General features: G+C 46.3%; 1 protein-coding gene across 1 annotated transcript; it reads left to right on the forward strand.

The window, feature by feature from the left end:
* The first annotated feature begins 1,758 nt into the window (after positions 1 to 1,758).
* Positions 1,759 to 18,379, forward strand: SLC2A10 (solute carrier family 2 member 10). Its single transcript, XM_040331612.1, has 6 exons — positions 1,759 to 1,984; positions 6,181 to 6,229; positions 7,630 to 8,973; positions 10,730 to 10,852; positions 12,106 to 12,241; positions 18,043 to 18,379. Exons 2-6 carry the CDS (start codon positions 6,226 to 6,228, stop codon positions 18,158 to 18,160), a joined length of 1,725 nt encoding a protein of 574 aa, XP_040187546.1. The 5' UTR covers positions 1,759 to 1,984; positions 6,181 to 6,225; the 3' UTR covers positions 18,161 to 18,379.
* Positions 18,380 to 22,963: the final 4,584 nt, after the last annotated feature.

Consider the following 22,963-nt stretch of genomic DNA (forward strand, 5'->3'; position numbering starts at 1 on the left):
GTTTGTAGGGCATTGTATAGAGGTCAGCAGGGCATAGAACAGGAGTCAGCACTGCAGAGTACAGGATCAGCAGGGCAGAGAATAGATATCAGCAGGGCAGGGGACAGATATCAGCAGGGCAGGGGACAGGGGTCACTGCTGGCAGGGGGAGGACAGGGGTCACTGCTGGCAGGGGGATGCAGGGGTCACTGCTGGCAGGGGGAGGACAGGGGTCACTGCTGGCAGGGGGATGCAGGCGTCAATGCTGGCAGGGAGGGTGCTGGGGTCACTGCTGGCAGGGGGGAGGACAGGGGTCACTGCTTGCAGGGGGGAGGACAGGGGGTTAGCAGAGCAGAGGACAGGGTTAGCAGTTTGTAGGGCATTGTATATAGGTTAGCAGGGCATAGAACAGGAGTCAACAGTGCAGAGTACTGGATCAGCAGGGCAGAGGACAGATGTCAGCAGGGCGGAGGACAGGGGTCACTTCTGGCAGGGGGAGGACAGTGGGTCAGCAGAGCAGAGGACAGGGGTCACTACTGGCAGGGTGGAGGACAGGGGTCACTGCTGGCAGGGCAGAGGACAGTGGGTTAGCAGAGCAGAGGACAGGGTCATTGTTGGCAGGACAGAGGACAGGGGTCATTGCTGGCAGGACAGAGGACAGGGGTCATTGCTGGCAGGACAGAAGACAGGGGTCATTGCTGGCAGGGCAGAGGACAGGGGTCACTGCAGGCAGGGCAGAGGAAAGGGGTCACTGCAGGCAGAGGACAGGGGTCACTGCAGGCAGGCCAGAGGACAGGGGTCACTGCTGGTAGGGCAGAGGACAGGGGTCACTGCTGGTAGAGCAGAGGACAGGGGTCACTGCTGGCAGGGCAGAGGACAGGGGTCACTGCAGGCAGGGCAGAGGACAGGGGTCACTGCAGGTAGGGCAGAGGACAGGGGTCACTGCAGGCAGGCCAGAGGACAGTGGGCTAGCAGAGCAGAGGACAGGGGTCTTTGCTGGCAGGGCAGAGGACAGGGGTCACTGCAGGCAGACCAGAGGACAGGGGTCACTGCAGGCAGGGCAGAGGACAGGGGTCATTGCTGGCAGGGCAGAGGACAGGGTTCACTGCTGGCAGTGCAGAGGACAGTGGGTTAGCAGAGCAGAGGACAGGGGTCTTTGCTGGCAGGGAAGAGGACAGGGGTCACTGCTGGCAGGGCAGAGGACAGGGGTCACTGATGGTAGGGTGGTAGGGCTGAGGACAGGGGTCACTGCTGGCAGGGCAGAGGGCAGGGGTCACTGCTGGCAGGGCAGAGGTCACTACTGGTAGGGCAGGGGACAGGGGTCACTGCAGGCAGGGCAGAGGACAGGGGTCACTGCAGGCAGGGCAGAGGACAGGGGTCACTGCTGGTAGGGCAGAGGACAGGGGTCACTGCTGGTAGGGCAGAGGACAGGGGTCACTGCTGGCAGGGCAGAGGACAGGGGTCACTGCTGGCAGGACACTTGGCAAAGCTTCTCCCATCCCTGCACTGAAGGTGCAACTAAAATCTGGAGGGCGCAGCTCCCCCAGCACCCCCCTAGATCCGGAAAGGAACGATGTGCACGGCCCCTATAGTTGCTTTCAGAAACATGCATTTTAAAGCCTATTAAATAAAACCAGCAACATAAAGACAGGATCTGAAAACTCTGACATTGTCTGGGGGCAATGAATGTAAACGTTTGACAAGTTTGCACTGCAGTCTGCAGAAGTAAATAAAGGTGAAGCGCACAACCCCCAGCAGGAATCTGGCTGAAGGGCCATTATTATTGCAGCCTATAAATAGCTGAAAGAATGCGGCTACTACAGCTGCCATCACACTCCCAGAGCACCAGGGAGGAGAAGTCTTTTTTTATATTTTCCTCCCTTCCCTGCCACGTCCCCCCAACTTCCTGCAACAAAGATCCTCCTCCAGCCTAATCCTGACACTGTGTGGGAATGTGCCAGCCACCGAACACACCTCACCTGTATTTACAATGCAGATCATCCAGGTAACTGACAAAAAAGACAAAAAAAAAAGACAAAATCTTCTACATTTCTACAAGTACTGAATAAGAGAGGAGCTTCATTGCTCTGCATACACTACATAGTTACTTTGTTACTTTGTTACTAGTTCATGTGAAAGAATCTGATACAATTGTATCTTTATTTTGTATTTTTTTTATTACTCAATGTCAAAATTTGACAAATGTGGGACTTTTTATTATTAGTTGATATGAAAATTTGAGACGGTTGTATTAATTTTATTAGTTTGTGTGATTTTTTTTTTTTGATTCTTTTATCTAGTTTTTGTGAAAGTTTCAGATAATTGTATTTCTCTCTTTATTAGTGCGTGGAACACGGGTACTTTACATTTACAAATGATCTCTATAACATGAGAAATTATTGCTTTTGTGTGATTTTTATGTATACCGAGGGGGTTCTTTACTAAAACTGCTCTGCAGAGAAATCGGCTTCCAGGTTTTATTGTCGAAGCTTAATTGAACAAGCTGATTGGTTCCCATGCACAGCTGCGCCAGATTCCGAGCGCACCCAGTTTAGTAAGAGTCGGTTCACATTGCGGCGGCACGACTTCGGGGGCGACTCGGCAAGGCGTCCTGAAGACGACTTCAGAGGCGATCAGCAAAATGACTTCTGTATAGAAGTCAATGCAAGTCGCTCCGAGCCGCCCCTGAAGTCGTAAGGAACCTCTTTCTAAGTCGGAGCGACTTGCGTCGCTCCTATTAGAACGGTTCTGGGGAATAGAATGGGAGGCGACTTGTCAGGCGGCTGAGGAGCCGCCTGACGAGTCGCCCCAGTGTGAACCGGCTCTCAATCTCACCCTATTAGATCCCTTTCACACCGGGTTGGGGCCGCAGCTGCGTTCGCGGGGAAAAGCGGCGCTCGTTTTAGAGACGATTTTATGTGTGTTGGAGCCCTGGTCCACACTGGTGCGATGTCAAATCGGCGGCATCTGCCGATATGGTTCCTCCTATCGGTATGGTTCCCCCACTTGACTGCGCAGGCGCAATCCGAGCTGATGGGAATCACCGAACCTGATCGGCTGTTTTCAGGTGTAGCAACAGGTCCAGGCAGGGGCGGACTGACAACTCATGGGGCCCCCGGGCAATAGGAGATTATGGGGCCCCCGGGCAATAGATTATGGGGCCACACACACACATACACAGTATATACACACAGACAGACAATATACACACATAGGCCCATATTCAGAAACAATTTACGTCGGCGTATCTATTGATACGCCGCGTAAATTCTAGGATGCGCCGGCGTATCTTCTTTCTGTATTCAGAAAGCAAGATACGCCGAAATTTGGCTAAGATACGACTGACGTAAGTCTCTTACGCCGTCGTATCTCAGTTGCATATTTACGCTGGCCGCTAGGTGGCGCTTCCGGAGATTTACGCGTAGAATATGTAAATTAGGTAGATACGGCGATTCAGAAACGTACGTCCGCCCGGCGCATTTTTTTTTACGTAAGGCTTTTTCCGGCGTAAAGTTACCCCTGCTATATGAGGCGTAGCCAATGTTGAGTATGGACGTCGGGCCAGCGTTGAATTTTGCATAAGTCGTTCGCGAATAGGGCTTTGCGTAAGTTACGTTCACGTCAAAACCAATGAGGCTTTGCGGCGCAATTTGGAGCATGCGCACTGGGATACGTCCACGGATGGCGCATGCGCCGTTAGTAAAAAACGTCATTTACGTGGGGTCACCATTCATTTACATACAACACGCCCACTGCCTGGATAATTTGTATTACGTGGGCTTGCGCCGGACCACATACGCTACGCCGCCGTAACTTAGGGCGCAGGTTCTTTCTGAATACAGAACCTGCCTCACTAAGTTATGGCGGCGTAGCGTATCTGAGAACAGCTGATCAGGTTCGGAGATTTCTGTGGGCTTCGCCTGCGCAGTCAAGCAGGGAACCATATCGATAGGGGGAACTAGCTCGACGAGACGCCGGCAATGGCACCGTCCTAAGCGCTGCACCGATTTCAAAAAGTAGTTTCTGTACAGAAACCTTAACAGACGTCTCTGTAATCGTGGGAATCATGCGAGTTCAGCTGAACTCGCACGGCTTCATTCCCGCAGCTCAGTGTGAACCTGGGCTCAGCATCGCTTTTCAGTCGGTAGCGGTGCGATTTTAACCCCTAAAGAAGAGGCGTTGCGGCGTTTCCGAATCACTTTTCAGGCGCTTTTGGAAGCGTTGCCCGTTCACTCCAACTGGCAGGGACGTTTCGGCAGCGCTGTATACAAGGCTCCCAAAGATGCTCCCAAGCGTCCTGTCACTAATGAAGAAAGCAAATTTAATCGGCTAAGACCCGGACCATTACGCAGGTAAAGGACCTGGCCCCTTTTTGCGATTCGGCACTGCCTCGCTTTAACTGACAATTGCGCGATCGTGCAACGTGGCTCCCAAACAAAATTGGCGTCCTTTCCCCCCCCCACAAATAGAGATTTCTTTTGGTGGTATTTGATCACCTCTGCGGTTTTTTATTTTTTGCGCTATAAACAAAAATAGAGCGACAATTTTGAAAAAAATGCAATATTTTTTACTTTTTGCTGTAATAAATATCCGCCAAAAAATATATATAAAAAAACGTTTTTTCCTCGGTTTAGGCCGATACGTATTCTTCTACATATTATTGGTATAAAAAAATCGCAATAAGCGTTTATTGATTGGTTTGCGCAAAAGTTATAGCGTTTACAAAATAGGGTATAGTTTTATGGCATTCTTATTAATATTTTTTTTTTTACTAGTAATGGCGGCGATCAGCGTTTTTTTTCTTTTCTCATGACTGCGACAATATGGCGGACACATCGGACACTTTTGACACATTTTTGGGACCATTGGCATTTTCACAGCGAAAAGTGCTATAAAAAAGCACTGATTACTGTGAAAATTACAATGGCAGTGAAGGGGTTAACCACTAGGGGGCGCTGTAGAGGTTAAGTGTGACCTCATGTGTGTTTCTTACTGTAGGGGGGCGGGGCTGGAGGGAACAGACGATCACTGACACTGCCACAGAGAAGAACGGGGAAGGTTTGTTTACACTCACCTCTCCCCGTTCTTCAGCTCCTGTGACCCGATCACGGGACACCGGTGGCGATCGGGTCCGCATGGTCACGAAGTTTCGGACCGGGTCGCGCCATTCTGTCGATGTATATAGTCGTGCGGCGGTCCTTAAGTGGTTAAGTGACTTTGAACCTGGCATGGTTGTTGGTGGCAGACGGGCCAGTCTGAGTATTTCTGGGATTTCTACACACAACCATCTCTCTGGTTTACAGAGAATGGTGGGGGGGGGGGAGAAAATATCCGGTGAGCGGCAGTTGTGCGGAGGAAAAGTTTCATAGTTGGTAAGGCTGAAAAAAGACAATAGTCCATCCAGTAAGGATGAGCTGCGGCGTGTGTTCGCAAAGACCACGTGCGGAGCCCGGCAGGAAGTCGGCGCTACGCTAATCACAGGCAGGGAGACATTTCCCGATCTCTGCAGCCGCGCGTCGGGAAATGTCTCCCTGCCTGTGATTAGTGCAGCGCGGTGCCAACTTCCTGGTGGGCTCTGCACGTGGACTGTGCGAACGCGCCGCAGCTCATCCTTACCATCCAGTTGAACCTGTGAAGGTGTATCGGTGTCTATGCTGATTTCCCATATCCTTGTATGTTGTGTCCTTTTTAAGATGTATATTTAAGAGTCTTTTTAAGTGGTTGTAAACCTACTTTTGGGGAAAAAACAAACACCCAACACCTGCAAGACAAAGGCATAATGAGCTAGTATGCTATGCATACTAGCTCATTATGTAATACTCACCTGGGATCGAAGCCCCCGCTGCGGTGCCTGACACAGCACCGGCTGCGGCAGTCGGTGATGTCGTCCCGGAGTTACTTTGCGGCTCTGGCACTGGCCGGAGCCGTGATAACGTCACTCCCGCGCATGCATGCGAGAGCCGCCAGTCACGGCATGACCTCCTTTTTTAGAAACGGCACGATCGCCGTTTCTAAAGTGCGCCGCTGCGCTGCACTGCACTTTCAAGCAGGCCCCTTTACCTTCCCAGTGAGCAGTATTCAGCAGAGGTGATGGTGGATATACCAGTTTCTTAGCACCTAGAAACGCCTTCTAGTTTTATTTTCTTACTTATAAAAACAATAGATAAATGGGGTCCCTTATTTTGTATTTATTTTTTGCAGCGTCATGTAAAATAAGAGGAATCTGGAAGTGAGTGACTCTTCACTATGGGTAAGGCACTTTTTATTTTTTTCAGGAATTACCTTTCTTTTGTTATATCCCCCCCCCTTTTTTTTTCATGAATTGCCTTTTATTGTTCTACTCCTCTTTATTTATTTTTTCAGGAATTGCCTTTTATTGTTATACTCCCCCCCCCCTTTTTTTTCAGGAATTGCCTTTTATTGTTATACTCCCCCCCCCTTTTTTTTTCTTTAGGGATTGCCTTTTATTGTTATATTCCTCCTTTTATTTTATTTTAAATTTTTTCGGGAATTGCCTTTTTAATTTTTATACTCCACCCCCCCCCCTTTTTTTTCAGGAATTGCCTTTTATTGTTATACTCCCCCTTACAAAAAAAAAAAACAATATATATTCTGGAAAGTACAACACCTCTCCTTATACCATCCGCTTACTGGTGCATCATCTAGAGCAGTGGTCTCCAAACTGTGACCCGGGGGGCCCAGATGTTGCCCCTTTTGCTTACCTTTTATCTGGCCCTTGAGGCACTATTCCACTACCTGACACCAGTGATGGGGCACCATTCCCCCTATTGGGATGTGTGCAGGTGGAAGCGCTTACACACCTGTGTTTTATTCCCCTACTAACACCATCAATGGGGCACTATTCCCTCATTAAAACCAATGATGGGGCACTGATGCCGGGGAATTTTCTTCTCCCAATGGCCACAGTCTGGCTCCCCTAAATCATGAAGGACAATAAACTGGCCACTTGCTTAGAACGTTTGAAGAGACCCCTGATCTAGAGCAGTGGTTTACAAACTGTGGCTCTTTGTTTGCTTTTATATGGTCCTTGTAGCTTTGTTATTCTCACTCTTACGGGGCACCATTTCTTCAGCTGACATCAATGATGGGGCATCATTGACACGGACACCAATGACCCCATAATCGGTGTCAGTGGGAGAATTGGTGCCAGTGGAAGGAATGGTGTCCACTATTCCTCCCTCTGGCCCCAGTGAGCGGGGCGCCATTCCTCCCTCTGGCCCCAGTGAGCGGGGCGCCATTCCTCCCTCTGGCCCCAGTGAGCCATTCCTCGCCCTGGCCCCAACGGACGGGTGCGCCATTCCTCGCCCTGGCCCCAACGGACGGGTGCGCCATTCCTCGCCCTGGCCCCAACGGACGGGTGCGCCATTCCTCGCCCTGGCCCCAACGGACGGGTGCGCCATTCCTCGCCCTGGCCCCAACGGACGGGGGTGCCATTCCTCAAAAACCTCCATTACTGCAACTGAATGCTACAGGTTTTCATTGCTCTGACATTTTGGTAATTTGATAGTCCAATCTATGTCATGAACTGAAATCATGAATGTGATGGAGTGGATCGTTCCCATATTATTATTATTATTATTATTATTATTATTATTATTATTATTATTATTATTTTAATTTTTTTTTCAGGCCTCCGACCAGTTACTCTCCTATTATCTGCTACGGTCTCCTTACTGGGCGGACTGATATTTGGGTACGAACTAGGAATAATTTCTGGAGCCTTACTTCAACTGAAGAATGATTTTCATCTTACCTGTTTCCAACAAGAGGCGCTGGTGAGCGCAGTTTTAATCGGCGCCCTTTTTGCATCGCTCATAGGAGGAGTCCTGATTGACCGATCCGGACGGCGGACGTCTATACTGGCCAGCAATGTGGTGGTGTTGGCGGGGAGCACGGTTTTAATATTCTCATCATCCTTTTGGTCTTTGGTGGTCGGACGCGTCACCGTTGGGTTTGGCATATCTATATCCTCCATGGCGTGCTGCATATACGTTTCGGAAATTGTCAAACCGCATCAGAGAGGCACACTTGTGTCTCTTTACGAAACTGGGATTACACTTGGAATTTTACTTTCCTACGGCATGAATTATTTCTTATCTGGTGCACACTGGGGATGGAAATACATGTTTGGGTTGGCAATTTCACCGGCTATCTTACAGTTCATCAGCATTCTGTTCCTCCCATCAAGGCCCCCCAAAGTAAATGTTTTAGGCCAAGAATCTCCACATGGTCTCATCCCACTACAAAATATTCAGGAAGCTGAAGACATCAAGTCCACATCCTCCGGTAGAGATTATGCTTTCCTTGACCTCTTTCGTTCAAAGGACAACATGCGGACAAGGACGTTGGTGGGTCTAGGTCTAGTTCTGTTCCAACAACTAACTGGCCAACCAAATGTGCTTTATTACGCGTCAACCATATTTAAGTCTCTGGGTTACCAAAGCAACTCTTCTGCGGTCTTGGCTTCTGTAGGTCTTGGCGTTGTGAAGGTCCTCTCGACGTTGGTTGCCATGAGTTGTGCTGACAAAGCAGGGCGGAGAGCCTTGCTTCTGGCTGGATGTACGATGATGACCCTTTCGGTGACCGGGATTGGCCTTGCAAGTTTCACGATCAATCTGGATACTCACAAGGGCTGCGAATCCCTCGCGCCAATAAATTCAACTCTTGACCTCTCAAATGCTTCTGTTAAATTAGAATCCCTCGGTGACATAACTGCATCCTTTGAAGCCCAGCACAGTGTCCCGGTGACCAGGATGCAGGGCTCCACCACACTGCTCTTCACCAAGAATGCAACATGGCCGTCTCTTCGCTCCTCTGCGTTGACGGCGTATTCATCTGACTCCAGTGAGCTGGCAAAATACCCAGAATCCTTTACTAGAGACCAGACACTCTCCGGTCACACTGGGTTGACCTGGATTACCCTTTTGAGTTTAATGGCGTTCGTAAGTGCTTTTTCTATTGGATTTGGACCAAGTAAGTGTGGAGCAAATAAGTACATAAGATTTAAGATACTTTGTGGGTTGACACGGTTTGGCATGCAGGAATAAAAAAAACTAAACTAAAACTTAAGCAAACATATTTAATAAAGATAATTGTGGCTTGACTGTGAATAAAGATATGTTTAAATAATATATAACGGCTTGGCACGCTTTCTACAGAGCGAGGGTTTGCTGAGACCGATGCCGTCAGCCATTGTTACTCACCTTGTATAAATTTTGATGCTCTTCTGACCAAGTGTTGGATAGAATGGGGTAAGGGTGGAACTCCTGTCAGGTTTTTCAGCTCAGTTTAACTACTTCCTGCCCGCCGTACGTTTTTATAAACGTCCTCGGATTGGATGGGTGCTATCTCGGTCATTACTGCTGCAATAACCGTGATATTGTCTTTTCGGGCCGGAAGATTCCCTACAAAGTAAAAATAATCCTAGCCGCTTGATTTCTTTTACAGGCGGGAGTCCCACCCCACCTCTCCCGCGACCGACTTTGTCTGTTTTCATTTTCAGATTTTCGAATTTCCAACTTTTGGAATTTCCAATTTTTGAATTTTTTAAATTTTGGAAGAAAGAAAGAATCAGTAAAATTCAAAATAATGACTAACTAATTTGTTAAATTTATATGTATTGGAATTTCCATTCAAATTTGACTTTTAGTAATTGTAACATACAAATTTATCTGGAGTTACGAATTATCCGAAATAACGAATGCCGCATCAAAACAAATGGAATGAAACAAATTAATAATAAAAAGTTTTTATTATTATTAATAATAATTTATTATTATTATTATTATTATTATTATTATTATTATTATTATTAATATTGGTATTGGAATTTCCATTCAAATTTGGCTTTTAGTAATTGTAACAAATACAAATTTATCTGGAGTTACGAATTATCCGAAATAACGAATAGCGCATCTAAACAAATGGAATGAAACAAATTAATAATAATAAAAAGTTTTTATTATTATTATTAATAATATTGGTATTGTTTCTTGTGAAAAAAAATAATATTGGTATTGGAATTTCCATCCAAATTTGGCTTTTAGTAATTGTAACAAATACAAATTTATCTGGAGTTATGAATTATCCGAAATAACGAATAGCGCATCTAAACAAATGGAATGAAACAAATTAATAATAATAATACGTTTTTATTATTATTAATAATATTGGTATTGGAATTTCCATTCAAATTTGACTGTTAAAATTTGTATTTGTTACAATTACTATCTGAAGTTATGAATTATCTGAAATAATGAATGCCGCATCTAAACAAATGGAATGAAACAAATTAATAATAATAATAATAATAAGTTATTATTATTATTAATATTGGTATTGGATTTTCCATTCAAATTTGGCTTTTAGTAATTGTAACGAATACAAATTTATCTGGAGTTACGAATTATCCGAAATAACGAAATACCGCATCCATTTGTGTCTTTTTTATATAGACTATATAAACAGAAGGACTTATGAATAAATGGTTGTGGAACGAATCATCTGAGTTTCCATTATTTCTTATGTGGAAATTCGCTTTGATATACAAGTGCTTTGGATTACAAGCGTGTTTCTGGAACAAATTATGCTCGCAATCCAAGGTTTTACTGTATCTATCTGCCAGTCTATGGGTTGCCGACTGTGCAAATGTTGTGTGGGCTTTTTTTTTTTTATCTACATCCTTCAGTAGTAATATTTCATTTCTTCCTTTTTTTTCCTTTTCCTCCAGTGACCTGGCTGGTCCTCAGTGAGATCTACCCTGCAGAAATACGAGGAAGGGCATTTGCCTTCTGTAACAGTTTAAACTGGGCAGCCAACCTGCTGATCACATTGACATTCCTAGAGGTTATCGGTAAGCAACACATTGGGGGGGGGGGGGGCATTTATAAAGTGGTGTGCAAGGAACATCTGTATAAAGGCTTATGGGCAAGGTGGGCAGTTGCTGTCGCTGTGCAGAAGAGAGCAATAGAGATTCTATTGCAATTTTTATGAAATGAACAAAGCACCAAAATGGTAAAATAAATAAATATAATATATATATATATATATATATATATATATATATATATATATAATATTTGTGTGTAATAAAAAAAATGATATTTAATTTATTAACTATTTAATCATATATATATATATATATATATATATATATATATATATATATATATATATATATATATATATATATATATATATATATATATATATATATATTTGTGTGTAATAAAAAAAAATTATATAATTTAATTTATTAACTAATCATCATTATATATATATGTATATATATGTATATATATGTATATATATATATATATATATATATATATATATATATATATATATATATATATATATATATATATAATTTTTTTTTCTATTATTACACGCACATTTTTTATTATTATTTATTTCACACACACACACACATAATGTGTGTGTGTGTGAAATAAATAATAATAGAAAATATATAGTGTGTGTGTGTAATAAATATTGTTTTTTTTATATATAATGTATATTATTATTATTATTTGTGTGTAATAAAAAAATGATATTTCATTTATTAACTATTTATTCATTTTATTTATATGATCGCCGCCATTACTAGTAAAAAAAAAAAATATTATTAAAAATGCCATAAAACTACCCCCTATTTTATCCAATCAAACCAATCAATAAACGTTTATTGCGATTTTTTTTTTTTTTTTTTTTTACGAAAAATATGTATAAGAATACGTATCGGCCTAAACTGAGGAAGAAAATCGTTATTTTCTTATATATTTTTGGGGGATATTTATTATAGCAAAAAGGTGATCAAATACCACCAAAAGAAAGCTCTATTTGTGGGGAAAAAAAGACACCAATTTTGTTTGGGAGCCACGTCGCACAACGGCGCCATTGTCAGTTAAAACGACGGAGCGCAGAATCCCAAAAAGTGGCCCGGTCATTGACCAGCAAAAATTGGCCGGGGGCTGAAGTGGTTAATGGAATTTTGTTGATTCTAAAATTCAAGAAAATATTTAAAAAAACGAATAAAGCTACAAAAGTTGTGAATACTTGTGTGTTTTTTTTAATACGTTTTCTTTTTTTTTTATTTCTGTACAGAATCTATAGGTCTGTCTTGGACCTTCCTCATGTACGGCTTGATGGGAGTGGTTGCAATAATATTTATTTACTACTTCATTCCGGAGACAAAAGGACGTTCTCTGGAAGAGATTGACAAAGAATTCTCTGATAAAAGGTAATTTTACTGCTGGGAACGGAAGGAGACGAAGATATGTAATCTGGTTCACACCTGAGATATCTAGGACTATAGATACGAGGCCATGTTGTGTATCGGAAGCCCACACTTTAATTTTTTTATTGAAGGGTTAGAACCCCTGTCAAACATTTTTATTTCTCTGTGTCCCTGCTGGGTCAATTCATTCTCTGTGAGTGCTGTGGGTGGGGCGCCATTGTCACTGAGACATAAAATGATAGGAAATCTATACTTTTATAGAAATTTTGCAAAACCTCCCAGTGGAGTCCATGCACCCGGCCCCTAATCTACATGCAGGGCGCCCGACGCATGGATTCCAATTGGGTGTTTTTTTTTAAGCTGAAGCTCCAATTGGTGTAAAAAAAAAAAGTGTGGGCTTGGGGGCGCAGTGAGCCCACCCAGTTGTGTGACAATAGCTATGTTAATATTCGCTATTGTCTTCCTGATTCACCTCCAGGCCAATCGGGAAGCGAGTCCTGAGACCCGTCACCCGATTGGCCGAGAGGAGAAACTATTCTATTGGGCCACCGAGGAGGGAGGAGACGCAGGGGAAGCCGCCGAGGAGACGCAGGGGAAGCCGCCGAGGAGGAGGGAGGAGACGCAGGGGAAGCCACAGAGGAGGAGGGAGGAGACGCAGGGGAAGCCGCTGAGGAGGAGGGAGGAGACGCAGGGGAACCTGCCGAGGAGGAGGCGCAGGGGAAGCCGCCGCAGAGGAGGAGGAGGGAGGAGACGCAGGGAAGCCGCCGCAGAGGAGGAGGAGGGAGGAGATGCAGGGGAAGCCGCCGAGGAGGGAGGAGACGCAGGGGAAGCCGCCGAGGAGGAGGGAGGAGACGCAGGGAAGCCGCCGCAGAGGAGGAGGAGGGAGGAGACACAGGGGAAACCCGCCGAGGAGGAGGGAGGAGACGCAGGGGAAGCCGCCGAGGAGGAGGAGGGAGGAGACGCAGGGGAAGCCGCCGAGGAGGAGGAGGGAGGAGACGCAGGGGAACAAATTAGGAAGAATAGAAAAGTCCTGGACGGCCGCACACCGTAGAAGGCATCTTTATTCATATCTTGAATGGCAGATGAGATCCAATACAGTTACTTCATGTTACAGAAAAGACAGGGTAGAATAGCTGACGCGTTTCACACCATGTAATGGTGCTTAATCATTGAATGGAACCTTTTTCACTCCCCATGTCTTCTTTTTTTCACCCCCTCCCCCCCATGTCTTCTTTTTTTCACCCCCCCCCCATGTCTTCTTTTTTTAACCCCCCCATGTCTTCTTTTTCTTTTCACCCCCCCGTCTTCTTTTTCTTTTCACCCCCCCCCCCTGTCTTCTTTTTCTTTTCCCCCCCCCCCCTGTCTTCTTTTTCTTTTCACCCCCCCCCCATGTCTTCTTTTTCTTTTCACCCCCCATGTCTTTTTCTTTTCACCCCCCATGTCTTTTTCTTTTCACCCCCCATGTCTTCTTTTTCTTTTCACCCCCCCCCCCCCATGTCTTCTTTTTCTTTTCACCCCCCTATGTCTTCTTTTTCTTTTCACCCCCCCCCCCCATGTCTTCTTTTTTTTTTTTCACCCCCCCCCCCCCCCATGTCTTCTTTTTCTTTTTACCCCCCCCCCCCATGTCTTTTTTTTCACATGGTACCAGAAGGGTTAATGTGACTTATGTCAGCATTTTAATCCCTTTTCTGCAAGTAAGCATTGCCATGTCACGGTGGGTAAACCAAACAATGGAGCTCAGGATCTGCGTCTGATTATCTTGATCCTTCGGAACAATTAAATGTTAGATTTGCAGAGTTCTTTTGTGTTCTGTTCATTTTCTCCCATTTTTTTTGGTTTTATTTCAACCTCATCACTGGAATATGCCGAGGTGAACCGCACTTAATTCAAACGCCGCCGTCGGTTTCACGTGGGGGTCCCAGATGATTGGCACATGGAGACTTCTAATAGACTTTCTGGTTTTTACTGTTCTCAAATCCAGAGAGATTATGGTTACTTCACCCCCCCCTTTTTTTTCAAGGCCCTAAATCCTCCCCCCTCCCCCATCTAAAATCTCCGTGATTTTTTCCACTGTTTCTTGGTTTGGGTATTTGATGGCAGATGAGAGGCCAACCGCATATGCCTGCGGCTGATTGGCTTAGGGGCAGCCATGGAAAATATCTGTTAGACTCGAGGGCTTACGGGGTTTGGCAAAGCAATGAAGCCATCTGGAGAGCGAGCTCCGGCCTCCATCTTTGTACACAGCGATGGCTTCGGCCGCATCCGTTTTTTTTTTTCACCCTCGTTTCTTCAACTTTCAGTAACTCCATGCTCTTTTATGAAGGCCCCTTTTGCTGGCAGTACTTGGCTTTGGTGCTTCCAAATTCATCCATTTTCTAAAATGCCTACCCGTATTTGCCGGCGTATAAGACGAGCCCCTATTTTTCCAGGAAAAATGTTGGTTTTGGGGATATACTCGCTGTATCAGACTACCCCCTTCCTACTAGTCTGTCTGGAAGCTGAGGGGTAGCCAGAACAACCGCTGACAGAAACAGGCATTTTTCAAATCTCACTGTGCCGTGCCATTCCATGCCCCACTGTGCCGTGCCATTCCATGCCCCACTGTGCCGTGCCATTCCATGCCCCACTGTGCCGTGCCATTCCATGCCTCCACTGTGCCATTCCATGCCTCCACTGTGCCGTGCCATGCCTCCACTGTGCCGTGCCATGCCTCCACTGTGCCGTGCCATGCCTCCACTGTGCCGTTCCATGCCTCCACTGTGCCGTTCCATGCCTCCACTGTGCCATTCCATGCCTCCACTGTGCCGTGCCATTCCATGCCCCACTGTCCATCACATGCCTCCACTGTCCATCACATGCCTCCACTGTCCATCACATGCCTCCACCGTGCCGGCCAAGACGATCTCCCTACCTTATTTTATTGCTGCGGGCATCCATGATTCAAAATCTGCGCCTCCTCCGCAGATTGTTCCGTGATAGGCGGAACACTAATTTTCCCAGCGGGGCCTCTGTTCAGTGTTCCACCTATCACGGACAACCTCTCGTCCTAGGATGAGAAGGCATCCGTGATAGGCGGAACACTGAACAGAGGCCCTGCTGGGAAAATGAGTGTTCCGCCTATCACGGAACAGTCTGAGGAGGAGGCGCGGCTTTTAAATCATGGAGCCCGCAGCCTGACGGAATATAAGACGACCCCCGACTTTGGATGCATTTTTTTGCATTCAAAAGGTCGTCTTATACGCCGGCAAATACGGTACACATAAATTTCATTGCAGGGACTAATATTGTACTGAACACTGTAAACTATCTCTGTCCTTTAGTCTTGCGACACAGAAACTTGAGTTACAAGTCAAAACGCTTTCATTTCAATGGGTGCCATCTTGATTGCTGCGAGTGCCATAGACTGAAAATATAACTGCTTCGGATCTATGCTGTAGCCTGAAAGATGGCTACAGGGCGGCTCTCTCGCCACGCCCCCCCATTCAGTCACAGCTGAATCAAAGTGGCCCTATACCATGTGATCAGCTGTGTTCAATCACAGCTGATCAGATGTAAACAAACTTGCCGGTTATTGACATTCATTTCCTGATGTGCTGTCAGTGTCAGGAGAGGAGATCAGTGCAGCCTCATCAGTGCCGCAACATCAGTTCCCATCAGTGCACATTAGCAGGGGAAGCCGCCGAGGAGGAGGAGGAGGGAGGAGACGCAGGGGAAGCCGCCGAGGAGGAGGAGGGAGGAGACGCAGGGGAATGCCGCCGAGGAGAAGGAGGAGACGCAGGGGAAGCCGCTGAGGTGGAGGAGGAGAGGCAGGGGAGGCAGGGGAAGCTGCCGAGGAGGAGGTGAGGCAGGGGAAGCCGCCAAGGAGGAGGAGGCCGCTGAGGAGGAGGGAGGAGACGCAGGGGAAGCCGCCAAGGAGGAGGGAGGAAACGCAGGGGATGCCACCGAGGAGGAGGAGGGAGGAGACGCAGGGGAAGCCACCGAGGAGGAGGAGGGAGGAGAGGCAGGGGAAGCCGCCTGGGAAGAAAGGAGGAGGAGAAGGAGGAGGAGGGAGGAGATGCAGGGGAAGCCACCGAGGAGGAGGGAGGAGACACAGGGGAAGCCGCCGAGGAGGAGGGAGGACATGCAGTGGAAGCCGCCGAGGAGGAGAAGGAGAAGGGAGGAGATGCAGGGGAAGCCGCCGAGGAGGAGGGAAGAGACGCAGGGGAAGCCGCCGAGGAGGGAGGATGAGGGAGGAGACGCAGGGGAAGCCGCCGAGGAGGAGGAGGGAGGAGAGGCTGAGGGAGGAGACGCAGGGAAAGCTGCCGAGGAGGAGGAGGGAGGAGACGCAGATGAAGCCGCCGAGGAGGAGGAGGGAGGAGATGCAGGGGAAGCCGCCGAGGAGGAGACTCGGGGTAAAGCTGCCACCTGAAGGAAGCAAAATTTTATAACAAAAACTAAAAACTTTATTTTTGCTTGCTAAAGCAGAGTTCCACCCAAAAATTGAACTTCCGCTTATCTAGTTCCTCTTCCCCCCTCTGGTGTCACATTACCTACTTGATATTATTACCCCTCTGGTGGGTGTCACCCGGGTGCAAGTCCACGCCCCCATAGTGACACAGCTGTTTGCTCTGAAAATGCCTTTTTTTCTGCTAACGTATCCATAAACATAAGAGGGCGGCCTCCTGTCTTTGGGCCCAATCAGGAACCCCCTAGTTTATGGATTCTGAAAACCTCCTCTGATCACTTTTCTTTCCCTGTAGATAAGACCTTGCTAGAAATGTATGACTGGTTCTCTTTCCTTCTGTAGACCGTTCAACAAGAAAAAACCCAGGTCTGAAATATGGTCAACCAAGTGAAAAACCTTAGGGTGTTTACGCTCCCATTGATCTATTGCCAGCTCTAAAAAAAAAATGTGACCCCCACCAAATTCTGTATTAGAACCCCGGGAAGCCATTCATGGAATGATCCCCACCAAATTCTATATTAGAACCTCAGGAGGCTATTCATGGAATGATCCCCACCAAATTCTATATTAGAACCTCAGGAGGCTATTCATGGAATGATCCCCACCAAATTCTATATTAGAACCTCAGGAGGCTATTCATGGAATGATCCCCACCAAATTCTGTATTAGAACCTCGAGAAGCCATTCATGGAATGATCCCCACCAAATTCTCTATTAGAACCTCAGGAAGCCATTCATGGAATGATCCCCACCAAATTCTCTATTAGAACCTCAGGAAGCCATTCATGAAATGATCCCCACCAAATTCTGTATTAGAACCTCAGGAGGCCATTCAGGGAATGATCCCCACCAAATTCTGTATTAGAACCTCAGGAAGCCATTCATGGAATGATCCCCACCAAATTCTCTATTAGAACCTCAGGAAGCCATTCATGAAATGATCCCCACCAAATTCTGTATTAGAACCTCGGGAAGCCATTCATGGAATGATCCCCACCAAATTCTCTATTAGAACCTCAGGAAGCCATTCATGAAATGATCCCCACCAAATTCTCTATTAGAACCCCGGGAAGCCATTCATGGAATGATCCCCACCAAATTCTGTATTAGAACCTCAGGAAGCCATTCATGGAATGATCCCCACCAAATTCTGTATTAGAACCTCGGGAAGCCATTCATGGAATGATCCTCGCCAAATTCTGTATTAGAACCTCGGGAAGCCATTCATGGAATGATCCCCACCAAATTCTCTATTGGAACCTCGGGAGGCCATTCATGGAATGATCCCCACCAAATTCTGTATTAGAACCTCGGGAAGCCATTCATGGAATTAACGTTTTTTTGGGTTTTGTGGTTTCAGGTTCCTCTCAGGAAGACCGGTGTGGAGTAATTGTTGCGGGGAACACTTTTCTAGCCCTCGGTACCAAAGAATGGGGCAGTCGACCACCTCCGACTCCAGCTCATCTAGCTGCTCCTGATTAAGTCATTGAAGGTAGCCGGAGAAGAGTTCTGGAGAAGAGTGCCTCATCACATCCTGCAATCTGATAAAACCGCGAATGAAAAAGAAGGCCCCGGATGCTGTCTGGAGACACATTTTTAGAATTTGTTCTACCTTCAGTGGACCCTTGGTTTAAGAGTAACTTGGTTAGAGAGCGTTTTGATTTGTGAGCAACTTTTTTTTTAAATTCTGACTCGGTTTGCGAGTGTTGACGAGCAGAATTCAAGCTAAATAGGCCTGCAGTACCTCATTTGCCTTGAGGTACGGGGGCGCAGAAGCCGAGTAGAGCCGAACATTGGCCTGCAGTACCTCATTTGGCCTGAGGTACGGGGGCGCAGGAGCCGAGAAAAGCTGAACATTGGCCTGCAGTACCTCATTTGGCCTGAGGTACGGGGGCACAGGAAACGAGCCGAAGTGTCCTTGGGCCTTTTCGGCACTCTCTGCTGCCCCCCCCCACCTCTGGCCGCATTCGGTATTGCATCCCATTGAAGTCAATGTGGAACAAATTATTTTTCCTTTCCATTGACTTCTATGGGAAAACTCGCTTTGATACGCGAGTGCTTTGGATTACGAACATTCTCCTGGAACGGACTATGGTCGTAATCCGAGGTTCAACTCTACTGCTGTTTTATAAATTGGGCATTTTAAGACTTTAATTCTGCAGTGTATCTCTTGCCAACCTAGCTGTGCTCCATTATGGACCGTTCTTCTTCACAAGACGTTAAGAGCAAATCATTGATCTTAAGATTGTGTGTGTGTATGTGTGTGTGTTGCAAGGTATCCTACCAACAGAGGTGGCTCTAGGCTTTGTGAGGCCTTGAGCAAAACTTAGACACGGGGGCCCCACTCATGCCCATAATGGGTAATAATAATTAAAAAAATCAAGCAAATTAAAAATGGTTGCAGAAAGTTGCACGGATCTAGCACTCAGTGATTGAGCAGAGGCAAATCAGGCAGCCGAGAGGCCCCTGTGAGTGGGAGGTCTTAGGCGGCCGCCCGGCCAAGTGGTGGGTACACACACGTTCCTGGTATCCACACACTCTCTCGTGACTCTTTCAAACACTGAAAAATGGCGACATACAACCCAATCTTAGAAGAACAAGTGTAAAAACTACTATGAATGGTTGCTGAATCTTTAGGGGAAGCCTGAAAGAATGCCCAATGCTCTGTGAATATTTAAGATCTGTAATGCCGATGGGACCAGAAGGGGGAGATTTGGAGATCTTTAGGTAGATTCAGGTAGAGTTAGGCCGGCTTATCAGTAGATAAGCCGACCTAACTCAGAATCTACGCCGATGTATGTTTAAGCGTATGCTCAAACAGAGATACGCTTAAACATATCTAAGATACGACGGCTTGCGCCTTCCTATCTTAGATTGCAATTTTTCGGATGGCCGCTAAGTGGCGTTTCCATTTCTGTCGGCGTAGAATATGTAAATTGGTTTTTACGCCGATTCACGAACGTACGCCCGGCCGCCGCAGTCGATTTACGCCGTTTCCATAAGGCCTTATTAGGCCTAAAGTTATTCCACCTATTAGGTGGAATAACAATGTTAAAGTATGGCCGCCGCTCCCGCCGCGAGGTTCGAATTTTTTACGTCGTTTGCGTAAGTCGTCCGCGAATCGGGAGTCGCGTCGTTTACGTCCACGTCGAAATCAATAGGCCCGTGCGGCGTACTTAGCCGCAATGCGCACTGGGAAATGTAGGCGCCTGGCGCAGTAGCCAAAAAACTTCAAAAACGTGAGGTCAAGCCTCATTGCCATTAAACACGCCCCCTCCAACCCATTTTGAATTAGGCGCCCTTACGTCCGCCGCAATTACGCTACGCAGCCCTAAGTAAGGAGGCAAGCGCTTTGAGAATACAGTACTTGCCTCTCTTACTTAAGGTGGCGTAGTGTAAACACGCTAGGCTACGCCGTCTTAAAATTGCCCGCCCGTACCTGAATCTACCTACTTGTGTATTACAAAAAAAAAAACATATTTAATGCAATACATGTGGCTTCTATTGCACCAAGTCTGCAACCCAAAGAGTTCTACGGAGAGGTTGTGGGACACGAAAAAAGGACATTATTTTCAAAACATTAACCTTCTAGCTCAGGATATAGAATATTTCCAATATACTGCCTTAAGAATTGTCATTGACATTAGTGATTTTATTTTTTATTTTTTTCTGGCCAAAAATGTAATTAATTTCGATTTTTTTTTTTGTGATATTAAAGCTTTGTTAGTGTTTTTTTTATTATTATTATTATTATTATTATTATTATTATTATTATTTAAAAAACAAAAATTCCCTGCTCTGTGCAGTTGGTTTTGCACAGAGCAGCCATGATCCCCCCCCCTTTTTTTTTACCCCCCCCCGTCGGTGCTCCAGGCTCCTCCCATTTAGGCTCGCCCCATTCACACCTGAGCGTTTTGTCGCCTGAAGCACGACGCTCCAAAACACTAGAGGGGGAAAAAATACATTATTCCCTATGGAGATGGTTCACATCTCCACTCCAAAACTCCCGACGCCGAACGCCTGAAGCTCAAACAAGTCCCGGACCATTTTTGGTCGCGCGAATCGGGCAGTTTGGGCGTTTTTAAGCGTTAGTATTTCCCATAGAAAGTAATGGAAACGCTCGATTCGAGCGTCTAGCGCGACAACGAGCGTTTCTACGGGCGTTTTGTCGCTTTAATCAATAGAACATTTCACCCAGGCAGAAGATAAAAAAAAAATCGACAAACATAGCAACAAATGATGAAAAGATGATAATTTTTCCTATTGGCTAAAATAAAAAACGTCGGACGACGCTGTATGCAAACGCGCAAATACGCATGAATACGTGCGACAAAACGCTGGAAAAAATTACCAAAAAACGCTCAGGTGTGAATGCAGCCTTAAAGCGAAGTTCCACCCAAGAATGGAACTTCCACTTTTTGGAACCCTCCCCCTGCCCTCCGGTGTCACATTTGGCACCTTTCAGGGGGGGAGGAGGGAGCAGATAGCTGCGTAATACCGGTATTTGCTCCCACTTCCGGGCATAGATCACCGCAGTGACCTACGCCACATCTGGCACCTACTCCCCCCCCCCCGCTGTCTTCTGGGAGACACACATGTCCCAGAAGACAGCAGGGACCAGTGGGAACACTCAGTGCGAGGAGTCGCGCATGCGCAGTAGGGAACCAGGAAGTAAAGCCACACTTCACTTCCTGATTCCCTTACCGAAGGTGGCGCGCCTCCACCCGAGGGAGAGATCGGCTTCGGGTGCTGACATCGCGGGCGCGCCCTGGACAGGTAAGTGTCCTGATATTAAAAAGTCAGCAGCTGCAGTATTTGTAGCTGCTGACTTTTTTAAAATATATATATATTTTTTTTGGGGGCGAAACTCTGCTTTAACCACATAAGACCCGGACCAAAATGCAGGTAAAGGACCCGGCCAGCTTTTGCGATTCGGCACTGCATGGCTTTAACTGACAATTGCGCGGTCATGCGACGTGGCTCCCAAACAAAACTGGCGTCCTTTTTTCCCCACAAATAGAGCTTTATTTTGGTGGTATTTGATCACCTCAGCGTTTTTTTTTTTTTTGCGCTATAAACAAAAATAGAGCGACAATTTTGAAAAAAATGCAATATCTTTTACTTGTTGCTATAATAAATATCCCCAAAAATATCTAAAAAAAATTTTTTTCCCTCAGTTTAGGCCGATACGTATTCTTCTACATATTTTTGGGAAAAAAAAATCGCAATAAGCGTTTATCGATTTGGTTTGCGCAAAATGTATAGTGTTTACAAAATAGGGGATAGTTTTATTGCATTTTTAATAATAATTTTTTTTTACTACTAATGGCGGCGATCAGCGTGTTTTTTTTTTTTTTTGTGACTGCGACATTATGGCGGACTCATCGGACAATTTTGACACATTTTTGGGACAATTGTCATTTCCACAGCAAAAAATGCTATAAAAATGCACTGATTACTGTGAAAATGACAATTGCAGTTTGGGAGTTAACCACAAGGGGGCGCTGAAGGGGTTAAGTGTGACCTCATATGTGTTTCTAACTGTAGGGGGCGGGACTTGACGTGTGACGTCATTGATCGTGTTTCCCTATAACAGGGAACACACGATCAATGACGGCGCCACAGTGAAGAACGGGGAAGGTGTGTTTACACACAGCTCTCCCTGTTCTTCAGCTCCGGGGACCGATCGCGGGACTCCATCGGCGATCGGGTCCCGCGGCCACGGAGCTTCGGACCGGGTCGCGGGCGTGCGCCCGCGACCCACGGCTGGGCACTTAAAGAGGACGTACAGGTACGTGCTTGTGCCCAGCCGTGCCATTCTGCCGACGTATATGTGCAGGAGGTGGTCCTTAAGTGGTTAAGCAGTGCCCCCGGGGGCACCGGTGTGTGCCCGCTCCCGAGCCATAAGACAGCATGGGAATGAGGTGAAGGGAATTATGAGCAGCCAGGGGGAAGCAATTAAGTGATCCTGTTGCTTTTGTACTGCAGCTTCACTTTAAGCAACATGGGGGGGGGGGGGGGGGTCCTTTAAAAACTCAGCAACTGCAATCCCCCACAAGTTCCCAATAAGTGGCAAAAATCATCAATCCTGCAATACAGACAGTCCAGTACACCAAACGTTTGAAAATTCTGCTTCTATAGAGGAGTTTATATATCAACTTCTGAAATAAAATGATATCCTTTGTGATTTGCAAGAATTGATGACATTGGGTTTTAGAACTGTATTTATGTGTTTTTATCAGATCTTGTTTAATAAATGTGTGTTTTTTGTATCGGGTGGC

The sequence above is a fragment of the Rana temporaria genome, chromosome 12 (assembly GCF_905171775.1).
Source record: "Rana temporaria chromosome 12, aRanTem1.1, whole genome shotgun sequence".
In the NCBI taxonomy this organism is placed as follows: Eukaryota; Metazoa; Chordata; class Amphibia; order Anura; family Ranidae; genus Rana; species Rana temporaria.